A 16,063-nucleotide genomic window follows, 5' to 3' on the forward strand; every position below is an offset into this window, starting at 1 on the left:
TGTTTCTCTCAAATGATACGCCATTTTCTCAACGACTGTTCCATCGGTTAGTTTGATTGGGAAAACTGGAAAAATTAGGAAAGCAGATCAAAATGAATTGTTTAATTCTTACCTTTGTGTAATATACCATCGTATCAGATACATGGTAAACTCTTTGGATAAAAAACAGAGATCCATTTTAATAAGAAATCTTGGCGTTTTATCGTGGAACAATTTTATACACTGATTTGACAATCTACAATTTCATTTCGAAGCAAGAGACCGTTGATGTGAATAATTTGGATGGACCGGAGCACGCTCGTTTATGTGAAGGAAATCGGACCAATAAAGTGGAGATATTACGCTGGTACTGACAGGGCCAGGACTGTCCGAGACGGAATCGTTTTATTATAAAGTTGGAAATATGGTCGCAAGTATTATTTTATCAAGTTAGATTAATTGCTTTGCCGTAGTTTCCAATGCATAAATATTAGTAGGCTTAGAATAGTCTAAGCCTGCACGGAAACAGATATATATATCTCATGCTGTAGAGTGGGTAACTGCATCGACGTATTTAGTCTCTCCCGAGAACGATTAAACATTACAAAGGTGGCTTTGACATACCCTGAAAAGAACATAGAAACATCCATAAGATTTGGTTCCACAGGCATAGCAAAACATGGCTGAACGAGCAGCAAATGAACTAAATGAGGACTTTACACTCCTGAACAGGGCAGCTTCAAATGGCCATCTGAACGTTGTTCAGAACCTCTTCGGTGAAGAAGCACAGGTTTGGAGGAACAATAATGATGATCAAACTCGTCTTCACTGTGCATCACGCGATGGTCATCTTGATGAAGTTCAGTATATCATTGGTCAAGGAGCAAATGTTGAGAGGAATGATACTGATGGTCAAACACCTCTCCACTTGGCATCAGACTGTGGTCATCTCAATGTAGTTCAGTATCTCCTTGGTCAAGGAGCTCAGATTAATAGGTTTGACAAACTTAATCGGACTCCTCTTTACTGTGCATCAAACAATGGTCATCTTGAAGTAGTTCAGTATCTCGTTGGTCAAGGAGCACTGGTTGAGACGAATGATAACGATGGTCACACACCTCTTCACTGTGCATCAAACGAAGGTTATCTTGAGGTAGTTCAGTATCTCGTTGGTCAAGGAGCACTGGTTGAGAGAATTGATATTGATGGTCAAACACCTCTCCACTGTGCATCTACCAATGGTCATCTTGAAGTAGCTCAGTATCTCGTTGGTAAAGGAGCACTGGTTGAGACGAATGATAACGATGGTCACACACCCCTTCACTGTGCATCAAACGAAGGTTATCTTGAGGTAGTTCAGTATCTCGTTGGTCAAGGAGCACTGGTTGAGACGAATGATAACGATGGTCACACACCCCTTCACTGTGCATCAAACGAAGGTTATCTTGAGGTAGTTCAGTATCTCGTTGGTCAAGGAGCACTGGTTGAGAGAATTGATATTGATGGTCAAACACCTCTCCACTGCGCATCTACCAATGGTCATCTTGAAGTAGCTCAGTATCTCGTTGGTAAAGGAGCACTGGTTGAGAGGAATGACACTGAAGGTCAAACACCTCTCCACTTGGCATCAGACTGTGGTAATCTTAATGTAGTTCAGTATCTCCTTGGTAAAGGAGCTCAGCTTGATAAGCTTGACAATCTTAGTTGGTCTCCTCTTAACTGTGCATCAAACAATGGTCATCTTGAAGTAGTTCAGTATCTCGTTGGTCAAGGGGCACTAGTTGAGACGAATGATATTGATGGTCACACACCCCTTCACTGTGCATCAAACGAAGGTTATCTTGAGGTAGTTCAGTATCTCGTTGGTCAAGGAGCACCGATTGAGAGAATTGATATTGATGGTCAAACACCTCTTCACTGTGCATCAAACAATGGTAATCTTGAAGTAGTTCAGTTTCTCATTGGTCAAGGAGCACTGGTTGAGAAGAATGATAATGAGGGTCACACACCTCTTTACTATGCATCAATCAGTGGTCATCTTGAAGTAGTTCAGTTTCTTGTTGACCAAGGAGCACTGATTGAGAGTGGTGAACACAATGGTCACACACCTCTTCACTGTGCATCAGTCATTGGGCATCTTGGAATAGTTCAGTATCTCATTGGTCAAGGAGCACTGGTTGAGGGCAGTAATGATAGTCACTCACCTCTTCAAACTGCATCGGGCAATGGTCATCTTGAAGTAGTTCAGTATCTCGTTGGTCAAGGAGCACTGGTTGAGAGAATTGATATTGATGGTCAAACACCTCTCCACTGTGCATCTACCAATGGTCATCTTGAAGTAGCTCAGTATCTCGTTGGTAAAGGAGCACTGGTTGAGACGAATGATAACGATGGTCACACACCCCTTCACTGTGCATCAAACGAAGGTTATCTTGAGGTAGTTCAGTATCTCGTTGGTCAAGGAGCACTGGTTGAGACGAATGATAACGATGGTCACACACCCCTTCACTGTGCATCAAACGAAGGTTATCTTGAGGTAGTTCAGTATCTCGTTGGTCAAGGAGCACTGGTTGAGAGAATTGATATTGATGGTCAAACACCTCTCCACTGCGCATCTACCAATGGTCATCTTGAAGTAGCTCAGTATCTCGTTGGTAAAGGAGCACTGGTTGAGAGGAATGACACTGAAGGTCAAACACCTCTCCACTTGGCATCAGACTGTGGTAATCTTAATGTAGTTCAGTATCTCCTTGGTAAAGGAGCTCAGCTTGATAAGCTTGACAATCTTAGTTGGTCTCCTCTTAACTGTGCATCAAACAATGGTCATCTTGAAGTAGTTCAGTATCTCGTTGGTCAAGGGGCACTAGTTGAGACGAATGATATTGATGGTCACACACCCCTTCACTGTGCATCAAACGAAGGTTATCTTGAGGTAGTTCAGTATCTCGTTGGTCAAGGAGCACCGATTGAGAGAATTGATATTGATGGTCAAACACCTCTTCACTGTGCATCAAACAATGGTAATCTTGAAGTAGTTCAGTTTCTCATTGGTCAAGGAGCACTGGTTGAGAAGAATGATAATGAGGGTCACACACCTCTTTACTATGCATCAATCAGTGGTCATCTTGAAGTAGTTCAGTTTCTTGTTGACCAAGGAGCACTGATTGAGAGTGGTGAACACAATGGTCACACACCTCTTCACTGTGCATCAGTCATTGGGCATCTTGGAATAGTTCAGTATCTCATTGGTCAAGGAGCACTGGTTGAGGGCAGTAATGATAGTCACTCACCTCTTCAAACTGCATCGGGCAATGGTCATCTTGAAGTAGTTCAGTATCTCGTTGGTCAAGGGGCACTGGTTGAGAGCAATACTAATGATCGTTTACCCCTTCACCGTGCATCACGCAATGGTCATCTTGAAGTAGCTCAGTATCTAGTTGGTCAAGGAGCACTGGTTGAGAAGACTGATAATGATGGTCACACTCCTCTTCACTTGGCATCAAACAATGGTCACCTCGAAGTAGTTCAGTATCTCGTTGGTCAAGGAGCACAGGTTGAGAAGAATGATAATGGTGGTCACACACCTCTTCACTTTGCATCAAGCGAAGGTCATCTTGAAGTAGCTCAGTATCTAGTTGGTCGAGGCGCACATGTTGAGAGGGACAATAAACATGGTCGTACACCTCTCCACTGTGCATCAATTGAAGGTCATCTTGAAGTAGTTCAGTATTTCGTTGGAGAAGGAGCACAGATTGATAAGATTGATAATCTTAGTTGGACTCCTCTTTACTGTGCATCATACCATGGTCATCTTGGAGTAGTCCAGTATCTCGTTGGTCACGGAGCACAGGTTGCGAAGAGTAATAATGATGGACAAACACCTCTTCGCTGTGCATCAGCTAATGGTCATCTTGAAGTAGTCCAGTATCTCGTTGGTCGAGGAGCACTGATTGATAAGCCTGACAATCTTAGTTTTACTCCCCTTCACTGTGCATCATTCGAAGGTCATCTTGAAGTAGTTCAGTATCTCGTGAGTCAAGGAGCCCTTTTTGAGAAGAATGACAATGATGGTCACGCAGCTCTTAACTGTGCATCACTCAGTGGTCATCTTGAAGTAGTTCAGTATCTCGTTTCTCAAGGAGCACTGGTAGAGAGCAATAGTGATGGTCACACACCTCTTCACTGTGCATCGAGCGAAGGTCATCCTGAAATAGTTCAGTATCTCGTTTCTCAAGGAGCAGAGATTAATAAGCTTGATAATAATGGTCGGACTCCTCTTTACTGTGCATCACTCAATGGCCATCTTGAAGTAGTTCAGTATCTCGTTGGTCAACGGGCAAAGGTTGAGAAGAGTGATAATGATGGTCACACACCTCTACACTGTGCATCAGGCAATGGTCACCTTGAAGTAGTTCAGTATCTTGTAGCTAAAGGAGCATATGTTGAGAGGGAAAATAATAATGGTCGTACCCCACTCCACTGGGCATCATGCAAAAGCCATCTCAATGTAGTTCAGTATCTCGTTGGTCAAGGAGCAAATGTTGAGAAGAATGATAATGATGGTCACACACCTCTTCACTGTGCATCAGGCAATGGTCACCTTGAAGTAGTTCAGTATCTTGTAGCTAAAGGAGCAAATGTTGAGAGGGAAAATAATAATGGTCGTACACCACTTCACTGTTCATCAAGCGATGGTCGTCTAAAAGTAGTTCAGTATCTAGTTAGTCAAGGAGCACGTGTTGAGAAGCACGATATTGATGGTCTAACACCGCTCACTTTGGCGTCATACAATCGTCATCTTGAAGTAGTTCAGTATCTCGTTGGTCAAGGAGCAAATGTTGAGAGGAATGATAATGATGGTCTCACACCTCTTCACTGTGCATCAAGCGAAGGTCACCTTGAAGTAGTTCAGTATTTCATTGATAAAGGAGCACTGGTTGAGAGGAAGAATAATGATGGTCACACACCTCTTCACTGTGCATCAAGCGAAGGTCATCTTAAAGTAGTACAGTATCTCTTTGATCAAGGAGCACATGGTGATATGGACAATAGTGATGGTAATACACCTCTTCACTTGGCATCAAACAATGGTCACCTTGAAGTAGTTCAGTATCTCGTTGGTCAAGGAGCACAGATTGATGAGCTTGATAAACATGGTTGGACTCCTCTTCACTGTGCATCAAGCAATGGTCATCTTAATGTAGTTGATTATCTCGTCAGTCAAAGAGCGGAGATTGATATCCTTGATATTCTTAGTCGGACACCTCTTTACTGTGCATCAATCAATGGTCAGCTTGAAGTAGTTCGGTATCTCGTTGGTCGAGGAGCACTGGTTGAGGCGGATAATGATGATGCTCCAACACCTCTCGCCTTGACATCAAACTTTGGTTATCTCAATGTAGTAAAGTATCTCATTGGTAAAGGAGCAAAGGTTGATGGGAATGATTATGATGGTGTCACGCCTCTTCACTATGCATCACGCAATGGTCATCTTGAAGTAGTTCAGTATCTCGTTAGTCAAGAAGCGGAGATTGATATCCTTGATCTTCTTAGTCGGACTCCTCTTCATTGTGCATCACTCAATGGCCGTCTTGAAGTAGTTGAGTATCTCGTTGGTCAAGGAGCCCTGGTTGAGGAGGATGATACTGAAGCTCCAACACCTCTCACCGTGGCTTCATACTTTGGTCATCTCAATGTAGTTCAGTATCTCGTTGGTCAAGGAGCAAAGGTTGAGGGGAATGATTATGATGGTCACACACCTCTTCACTGTGCATCAAGCAATGGTCATCTTGAAGTAGTTCAGTATCTCATTGGTCAAGGAGCAAAGGTTGAGAGGACTGATAATGATGGTCACACACCTCTTCACTGTGCATCAAGCAATGGTCATCTTGAAGTAGTTCAGCATCTCGTTGGTCAAGAGGCACATGTTGAGAGGGACAATAATAATGGTCAAACACCTCTTCACTTGGCATCAAGAAATGGACATCTTGAAGTAGTTCAGTATCTCATTGATCAAGGAGCACAACCTGAAGGTAAGATTCGCATTTTGACCGTGATCATTGAGCTATTTCTTGTCAGAAAGGGGTGTATTTAAAGGGACTGAACTGTCCTCACAACCTAATTAGTCTTTTTGCATCCATTCCTTTTTTTAAAAAGGTATTTGGTCAAATATTCCCATAGAAACTAATACGATGCGATTTGTTATACCTTCTAAAGGATGAAATTTTACCCCGCCTTACCCGGATTGTAGAACAATTTTTAGCAAATTTCCTGCTCCTTTTAAAGAATTTTATTCAAAATAGATTGCGGCTTGCCTCTTGCCCCAACGTATTTTCTCTTACTTTCTTTCCATGGTCCTACAAGAATGAGAGAAAAACAACAAATAATTGAACAATTATTGTAAAAAGGAGTAAATAAGATTTCCTGTGCAGTGTGAAACTTAGTCTGATGAATACTCAGAAAATGTCAACACTGCATTCTTTCAAATTATTAGTTTAAAAGATCATGTGCAGTAGGCATTCACGTGATATGCCTGATGTAGTTTGTGGGATAACAATTAAAAGTTATCATAGGAGATACCACAGGACCACATGAATGCCACAGGCAGCCGTTCACATTACTACATTAGTAGCTCAAGTGTAGTCCACTGCCTGAATAGTTAGGTACACTGACGGCTCCAATAGGGAATGCTGTCCAGCTAAATTTCATTGCTGATTCCGGAGTAAAATTTGATGCTAAAAACTATGCCATCGACTGATTTTCTTTTTAATTGGTGCCCAAAGGGCTCACATTTCATGTTTAAACCCCCCTCAATTTGTTTTGCTCAAGAGGGAGAGGGGGGGGGGGGGTGTGCTGATTAAAAAAAACTCATTGCTCCTTAACCCCCCCCCCCCCAACTAAGCGAAATATCTGTCGGCGTGATTTTGAAATTTCGTGGGGAAAAAAAACAAAAAACTGTTGGTCACTTGGTCACTATATATTTGGTAAATGATCATATCTATCCGGCCTGGATAGATATCGCGTAGTCCCATATACATCTTTCTGTGTACAGTGCTTGTAACTTTACCAAGACTGGGCCAAATTTCTTATCATTTTGATGATTCCAGAACCTTGATGTACACACCAATACTTATATGCTAGATGTTTAACCTTTTCTGATCGATTCCACAACGTTTCTTTCACAATGCAATCGCATTTATTTTTAGTATTTATATTTTCTAATGTTTTTGCTGTGTTTTTATTGCGACGTTTACGCACAAAGGATTGCTAGCCTTCAGGCAACAATGGGTTCCCGTCCAGATGTCTATAATTGCGTGTTTCCCACTATTCAACGTGTGAAGATAGGCGCGGTCATTGTATTTGTTCCTCATGGTGATATGACGCAAACCCTCATATAGCATTGAACCCAATTCTGACTGAGGGGCATTTTGAACCCCACCCTAACCCCGCACTGTACAAATTCCACGACTGCCGACAATTGGATCGTGTCTTGCCTTTTCGTGACTTTTTCCGTTCAAGAGTTTTGCACCTTTTGAGACCAGGGCCCCGTCTTACAAAGAGTTGATATCAATCGCAACTTATTTGCAATTGATATCAATCGCAAGTATGTACATACGAGATAGGAGACTGCAAACTTGCCATTGATATGAGGACTTACGATTGATTCGGATCAATCGCAACTCTTTGTAAGGCAGGGCCCAGGTTTTAAATTGGACAATCCTCTGCGATGTCACACAACATTGCTCAGTCACATGTCGAGCCAGAAATTAAACTAAAATCGAAATTTTGCCTACACAAATTATTTGTGTACAAAATACTTGAATTCCTAAATCGCTCTTTAACACTGTCAATCGTGTCTTTTATTTTATTTGTTTAATCTTGTATGTCTTGAAATTCGACAAGACAAATTTCTGAAATACAACAAGTTAATACAACAAGTCAATGCCGTAAAAAATTGTTTCATCAAGAGTACTGTAATTTTGTATGTACTTCATGGTTGAGATGCTCATAAATTAGTGAGCTCCGTCATTATGAGAGTTAATCATTTAGTAAACGTTTTAGGAGCTCATCATCGTTCATTCTTATGCTTTGCATTTCATGTTAGCCTATCATTATCTCCGTATTCCATGCTCTTTGCATCACATGATTACTACCACCATTATGATAGGACGACACAGAAACTTTACAGTGTATATAATAAATGCATTATTTTACATTTTTGGTGAATACACCACATTTCTCTTAATACAATTTTACACACATGATATTTGAAACGAGTATGTGACCCGATTATTTTCTCGATCAGTTTTTTTACTCATTAAAGTACATGTTAGTTAATATTGGATGAGTATTCTCCAACTTTAGTGACCGAATCAGTAAAAATATTCACAAGTGTGTAGAGTGGCTTTTTGCTCCCTAATAATCATAATCGCATCAAAATCTGAATGGTGATGGTGATTCAGATATTGATGTGGTAATGATTGTGGTTAAACTGATACTCATAAATTTGTCTTAACATGTTCAATACAAACTCAATTTAATTTACCCAAATATAAATGGCTTCAAAGAGATTACGAGCATCAAATAAATTATCAAAAACAAAACAAAACAAAACATTAAAAAAAAAAAAAAAAAAAATCAATGTATAGAGTATTGATACCCCCCCCCCCCACCATTATGGTACGCGCCACAAAATAATACAACTGTAGTCTGTAAACACACACTTTGCATGCACTTATATCATTGCATATTCATAAAAAGACACTCTTGCTTATTTCCATGGTAATTCTATATTGATGTGGCTAGGTTATATCTACTTAACACATGATCGTTCAGTTGCTAAATAGTGATGATTTAGTGGGTATACACCCCCATGTTTGTTGCTTACCAACATACAGGGTAAGACATGATAATTCTATAATTCAACAATCCCCTCATAACAGAATTTAATAAAATAATAAATCTTGCAGTCTTACAAATACTATTTTTAACCATATACATTTTTATTGCAACAAGCCCTTTGGTGGGCCCATATTTACGAATTAATCAAGGAAATAGACATTCAGCATTGTGCTGGAAGGTGTAGGTGCCCGTTGTATATTCTTTGTTATATACCTCACTTAAGAAATCCAGCCATCTGATTGGTCGAATTGCATTCATAAACTTCAACTGTTCCTGTAAAATTCCCGGTAACCATGCTTAAAACATTTCAATATTTTTAATAACCATGGTTATTAAAAAAATAGGTCAGTCTCCATGGTTACCCCATAGGTTTACATGTTAAAAAATGTTTTGAGCGATGGAGGATACCATACGTGTGCGAAAAATTGGTCGGCAATTTCAATACAATTGAATCTCGATCGATCTTACCGACAATTTTATCTTGCATTGTTGACATGAAGACGAAAATAAACTCTCAAAAACAAAAAAACAACATCTGCCGATAGATCTTGATCTAAGTTCGTGCCAATATGCATTGCAAAAGTAAAAGAAGGGTCCGTTTCATGGAGCTTTTGCGAAGCATCCCTCACGCGGAGCCGTTTTCAATTCATTTTAATGTATATATTGGAGAAAACTGCCAAGCATGTTAACGGCGCGCGATAGCCGAGTGGTCTAAGCGTTGGTTTTCGATACACCTCTTGTTGTACGCAAGAGTTCGAATCCCGTCTTCGACATAAATTTAAATTATTTTTTATTTTTTATTTTTTAGTCTATTTTTTTCGGCATATAAAAGTATTAATGACTGCTTTAATATTCGAGAAACAGTTGTTTTCATACGCTCTCGGGAAGGTTACAATTGGGCTATTCCCCTCGGCAAGCCTCGGGGAATAGCACAATTCTAACCTTCCCTTGAGCGTAATAAAACAACTATTTCTCTCAAAGCAGTCATTAATACTATATTATTCGCACCTATCATAAGTGGTGTTCAACACATCATATGGCATAAGTTTTAAATGTTCTAGTCAGTAAAATACGCGATTGTTCACGCATTTCCTATTGATTTGCGATGAATAGCTTCAGGGCTCCCGAGACCCCCTTTGGGTGCCCCGAAGATCATGTAATTTTAGTTGAATTGTCAATTACCTTTAGTATGACACAATTACACGTGGATGTAGAAAGAATATTCTTGACCTACCTTGACCTAAGCCTTCCACACCATATATGAGATGTGTGATGGCTTCTGCCATGGCTTCATGACCTCAAGCCAGATCTTCCTATCTTGTGACGTTCTGGTCGCTTCTGTGAGGGATCCTAGTAGCACAATTAGCCTTTACACAATCTAACCATTTCGTGGCTGGTCTGCCCCGGGGTCTATCACCATGAATATTAGAAGTTAGAAGTATCTTTGGATACCGTGATGGTCTCATCCTGTTCGTGGTCAAAAAAATCGCAGCCGTCTTTTGACTTTTTTTGTCCAGAATGGTTTCATCCAGTCCAAGAGTCTCCCGAATTATTATTTTTCTTATTCTATCTAGTCTGGTTACACCCAAGATTTTTCGGAGGCAGATCATTTCGCAGGTAAGGAGCCTGTTCTAATCTTTTTTTTTTAGTGTCCATGTTTCTGATCCATACATAAGAATAGATAGGATAGGTTCCTTATATAGTTCACGTTTTGTAATATCTCTAATGTCTTTGGCTGTCAATATGCTGTGAAGACTTTGAACAGCACCCAGGGCTTTTCCAATCCTATTCATTTTGTCCTCTTTACATTTTCCTGATTGAGTGATGGTACCTCCCAGGTAAACAAACGACGTTTCCACCTGTAGTAGTTTGGTTTCACCTATGCTAAGCTAATGTCTTGCTGCTGTTTGCTGATGAACTGGACCTCTTTTTTGGCAATATTGATTTTGAGGCCAAAGTTTGAGCTCCACTGATGCATACAATCTACAATGGACTGGGGATCTATCTTGTTGCATGCAAGAAGAATTATGTCGTCAACGAAGCGGAGGTTGTTGATCAGATGGCCTTGGATGTTTGTTCCAATAAGGATGTCATAGGTGGCATGTAACAACCATTTCTAGGACGATGTTGAATAGCTGTGGTGATAATACACAGCCCTGACGTACACCCACAGTTGTTGGAAACCAGTCTGTAAATTCACCTTTTACCCTGACTGCACTATAGATGACATTTTGTATAGTGCTTTTAGGAGACAGATGTGCTTATTGGAGTAGCCAAATAATCTCATAGCTTTCCAAAGACCTTCCCGCCATATCGAATCGAATGCCTATATAACAACAAAACGGACTTCTGTTCTTTTCAAGGTGCTTTTCTGCAATTTGACTTAGAGTAAACAGTTAGTCTATGGTTGATCTCCCTGGTCTGAAACCTGCCTGGGACTCTGATAAAATTTCCTCTGTCTTCTTCAAGATTCTTCGTTGAATGATTGATGCAAACATTTTCCCTGCATGGCTAAGCAAGCTGATTCCCCGGTAGTTTCCGTATTCAAGCTAATCCTTCCTCTTGCTAAAATTACTCTGCCCCAGTCAGGTAGGAATGGTTTTTTTTTTTTTTTTTTTTTACTCCATATTAGGTTGCAGAGTTTGTGAAGGATGTCAATACCACTCTCTCCGGATGCTTTTAACTCCTCTGCTGTTATACTTTCATAGCCTGGGGCCTTTCCATCTGACATCTTTTTGATGGCAATAATGACCTCCTCTTTGAGTATTTCAGACTCTTCCTCCGTACTAGACATTTGTGCAATCCCCTCAGTTGCATCCTTGTTGATGGGATGCTAGTTGCTATCTTATATCCTATCTTACATCTTCTATCTCTGTCAGTACTTGTCCATCTTTGCACTCTACTGTTTTCATCTTGATATTTGGTTTCCTAGTGAGTTTCTTGATTGTTGAGTAGATTTTTTGGACTTAGCTGCTTGGTGTGCCTTAACAATAGATCTTGAATCTATCTGTTCTCACATCCCTTTGTCTTTCTCTTTATTTCCCTGTTACGGAAATTATAGTAGGCTCTCTTTGTGGGATCCCTTAACTTCTACTGCTTAACCCTTTTCTTTTGATGAGATAATTGGAGCACCTCCTCGCGTATCCAAGGGTCCTGAGGTTGACTCTTTCTGTTTCCGAGAAGTTTGGTCGATGTTTCGCTCTTTGCTGACTTGATGCCTTTCAATAGATTTTCCACATCTGTGTGTTCATCATTGAGAAGTGGGCCAAACCTTCCTCCAATTTCTATTTCACAATTTGAGCGGACATCTGTTTTTTGAGTTTGAAGACATCGTACCGCTTTAGAAACTTGGGTTTTCCTCTAACTTTAAATCTCAGTCGTAAGTTTGCAATGACTAACTTGTGATCTGAGCCTATGTCAGCTCCTGGGAAACTCCTGGAGTTGTTGATTGAGCTTTCCCATTTGCTGTTAATCATTATAAGGTCTATCTAGTTGTGAGTCTTTTTTTGACCAGGTTTATTCCCATGTCCATTTTGACTTGTTTTTACTTGTTTAAACATGGAATTGATGACAACATGATCATTCGCTGCACACAAATTGATTAGCTTCTCTCCTCTGGCATTTGCCTTTCCAAACCTATGTTGGCCTAGAACTTGTTTCTATTGTGAGTAACCGTCTCCCAATTTTGCATTTAGATCTCCCATCACTATCGAAATGTCTTTCTTTGGTGCAGAAGTGATTGCTTCTTGAAGTTGGTCATAGAAATTGTCTACTAGTTCTTCATTATCAGCTGTAATTGGAGCATAAACCTGAATCACTGTGATGGCACCTGCTTCAGTCTGGAATCTGGCAGTGATCAATCTGGATGAAATAGAATGATATCCTAGGAGTGAGTTATGGGCTGTTTTGTTCAGAATCAGTGCTATACCCCGTCGGTGAAGAGTTTCATTTCCTGAGCATAGTATTTTGTACCCTTCTGAGGTAAGCTATCCCTTGTCAGTCTAATGTGTTTCCGATACACCAATTGTCTTTTTTTTTTAAATAAAGCATCTCTTTTCCGTGGTTTATCAACATCATCTCTTCCAATTGGCTTTGGAGTTGGTACATCATGTTGCACTACTCTCTGTAGCCCCCCCCCCCGTAAAGAGGTGGCAAATTAGTAGAGACAGGGGATTTAACCCTGCCCCTGGTGCTTTTATAGCTTTCCATCATGAAGGAGTTTCGCTCTAAACTAGCTAGGCGGATGAGTCAGTCCTCTCTTAATAGCCACCCTGGTTCGTTCGTAGCTGGCAAATTTGGTTGTCAGCTAGTCACCCCTACCGGCAAAAAGGTGAAACCAGGACGTTTACCTGTATCCGTCTCCTCACACTAAGTGCTACCAGGGACGGTCTTCTCCTTGAGGTCTATCACAAGTGATAAGAGAATACTGGTTTTTCTTCCTCTCACTAGTAGTAAGAGGGAAGAAAAAAGTCATTTAATTCGATGCTCTTGAATCAATAATGTTATATTTGGGCCCTTAAAATTAGATTATTGGTACCAGAGACAAGTTTGGCTATTACAGCCTTATACCCACAATGTATCATCGTATTATGATACCGAAACAGACATTTTAATGTGAACCTATTACCCCAGAAAAGAGTTTAAGGCTATCCTCTTGACTGTCTAGAGTTGCCGGTCATTTGGCCCTTTTGGAGCAACTCCAAGGCCCATGTGGTCTTAAACTTCACCATGATATTTCACTGTATTGTTCATATTGGATTTTCTACACCAAACAAAATATTTTCAGCCAAAACATTTATTCTGAAATGCAAAGACTGGTGGGCCCCTAAAACGAAACATTTCAAAAAATCAGTCGGTAGCAGCGTATCCGGACACCTACCCCCTTAACATCCATCCCCGGATAACCACCCCCAGTCAACTACCCCTAGGACAACTACCCCTCGGTCAACCACCCTCTAGAACGACTACCCCCGGGACAACTACTCCCGGACAACTACCTTCAGGGTTGTGGTTCCCCTATAGGGGGCAGTGTTCCAAGGGGGTAGTTGACAGGGGGTGGTTATCAGGGGGTGGACGTCCAGGGGTAGGTGTCCTAGAACCGGTAGCATCGTTGTCAGAGGTAAGAGCACTTTTCTTTTTGGTCCAGTTTTTTGTTGGCGGGAGGTTTTTACATAAATAAAAACTTTGTAGCGCAGGGGCTGTTTTAAACGTTTCACTTCGAATCCGCGGCTCGGAACGTAATATGCGGCCGGCCCCTCTATTCAATAACGTTACCCAAGCCTTCTGGAATGACCCTCAATCTTCCGATGGCAATTCTGCTCCTCTTTTAGGGGCCGGGCGCTACTTTATCATGAGTGCTTTTACATGAACCTTTTTTTTTTTATTTTTTTTTATTTTTTTTTATATATATCTCCTTATCCATCGTTGCCGTCACTGCCACTTATGTATGTCCGGCCCCCTCGTCAATAACGGCTCCCAAGCTTTCGGGAATGACCGCAACATTTCCTGATTACCCTTCTGCCGCTTGAAACAAACATGTTCAGGCCCTACGGCGCAACATAAACAAGCATGCTTATAATTTTTTTTGGAAAAAAAAAGCTGAATTCAGACTCAGTTTTGCACAACCTAAACCTTACATTAGAATACGGTCAGTTACCCCCGCCCCCCGCCCTCCCCCCTCCTGTTGTATTTCAAACCAACCTAGTTAATTTGGGCTATGTGGAGAGGAGCAGACTATGCGACATCTCCTAGCCTGCCCACATCTACTGGACACTTGCACCCATGAAGATTGAAGCATCAACCCCTTGCACGACGCAATGCATCCAACACTGGATTGGGACAATCTAATTAATAGTGAAAGTTGTAACGTAGTGACTCGAGGAGAAGAAGTGGGTTCTTTTAAAGTGTTTTTTATACTTCAATTGTTATTAATATTACTATTATCATAATTATCATCGTCATTATCATTTGAACATTTATGTCATTCAGCACTTCAAAAGGGATCCAGGTCAAGCAAAGTCTCCGGTGATAAGAAAGAGAGCAAAGCCGGAACATCCACTGCTATTGCATACAAGAAATCTAAGACTCAAAGTACACAAGCGAAGAAGCCGCCACAGGACGGTACCAAGATCATGAAGACCAAACCGACATCAGCTAAGAAGGTGCCCCAGGATGGTACCAAACCAGGTTGGTTAAAAGCAGAGTCATAAGAAATTCAGTTTTGGCAATTTTGCATGATTTGAATATGCTGGTAACCATGGTAACTACTAATAGTAATCGTTTGAAATATTATTTGTTCACTAGTTTTGATAGATCAACGGTTTTTTATTCTCCGATTGCAAAGATCAGAATGGTAAATTTGTATAATTTCTAAAAGATTATATTTGATGCATGGCTCAGCGAAATGCGTTTCAAATGTGACTTTGAAATTGAATGTCTCTTCTTACATCTTTTACTTAATCATTTACCATTCACTATTGGATTAGGTGCATCCACACTCAAAAATTCGACGTCCGCGGTGGGAGACGGAAAGAGGAAAGCAACACAAGAAAAGGACGGCCCAAATCATGAAACAAGCAGTAAGCACAATGCTGAATCTTTGCTTCCTTCCAACATGTTCTGTCTCTTGGACATTTCGCCTAGTCCGAGATCGATCTAACTGATTAAATGTTTAAAAACCCGACTACGCAACGCAATCTCCCCTATCCATTACAAGCTAATGATGACTTAGTCCCCGAATTTCTAAGCCCGGCGGCAAAGAAATAGGCTGGACGTACATGTACCATCGACGACTCGTACGGATTCGAGGATAATATGATCATGTTTTAATTCAAAGATAAACTTGAGTTCTGGTAAAAAGAGAAAATGAATTCTCACAGAATCAAACGAAACTTACACTGAATGTTCAAGATTACAAATAAATGTCATTTGCCAAACAATTTTGGTAGAAAATGTATACTGGCTGAGTAATGAACATAGAAAGATAAGGACATCAAGGTAGGTAACCCCGACACAATTTGTGTATAGTCCCATATACATCTTTCTGTGTACAGTGCTTGTTACTTTGCCAAGGCTGGGCCAAATTTATTATGATTTTTATGACTCCAGAACCTTTCAGTACACACCAGTACTTACATGTACATGATCAGCTTTTTCTGATCCATTCCACACATTTTTTTTTCAC

General features: G+C 40.7%; 1 protein-coding gene across 1 annotated transcript; it reads left to right on the forward strand.

The window, feature by feature from the left end:
- Positions 1 to 658: 658 nt before the first annotated feature.
- On the forward strand, positions 659 to 15,538 carry LOC115921579 (serine/threonine-protein phosphatase 6 regulatory ankyrin repeat subunit B-like). Its single transcript, XM_030979153.1, has 5 exons — positions 659 to 953; positions 1,137 to 2,165; positions 2,322 to 6,011; positions 14,869 to 15,066; positions 15,366 to 15,538. Exons 1-5 carry the CDS (start codon positions 659 to 661, stop codon positions 15,536 to 15,538), a joined length of 5,385 nt encoding a protein of 1,794 aa, XP_030835013.1.
- Positions 15,539 to 16,063: the final 525 nt, after the last annotated feature.

This window comes from Strongylocentrotus purpuratus, unplaced genomic scaffold (genome assembly GCF_000002235.5).
Source record: "Strongylocentrotus purpuratus isolate Spur 01 unplaced genomic scaffold, Spur_5.0 spur5_scaffold_10, whole genome shotgun sequence".
Taxonomy (NCBI): domain Eukaryota; kingdom Metazoa; phylum Echinodermata; class Echinoidea; order Camarodonta; family Strongylocentrotidae; genus Strongylocentrotus; species Strongylocentrotus purpuratus.

What these genes read in the sequence shown, in the direction of transcription:
- LOC115921579 (XM_030979153.1), top strand. Translation starts at nt 659, where the DNA reads ATGGCTGAACGAGCAGCAAATGAACTAAATGAGGACTTTACACTCCTG. An exon ending in TGTAGTTCAGTATCTCCTTG is followed by an intron (nt 954 to 1,136) that starts GTCAAGGAGCTC and finishes ATCTTGAGGTAG; the next exon opens with TTCAGTATCTCGTTGGTCAA. An exon ending in TCAAGGAGCACAACCTGAAG is followed by an intron (nt 6,012 to 14,868) that starts GTAAGATTCGCA and finishes TATGTCATTCAG; the next exon opens with CACTTCAAAAGGGATCCAGG.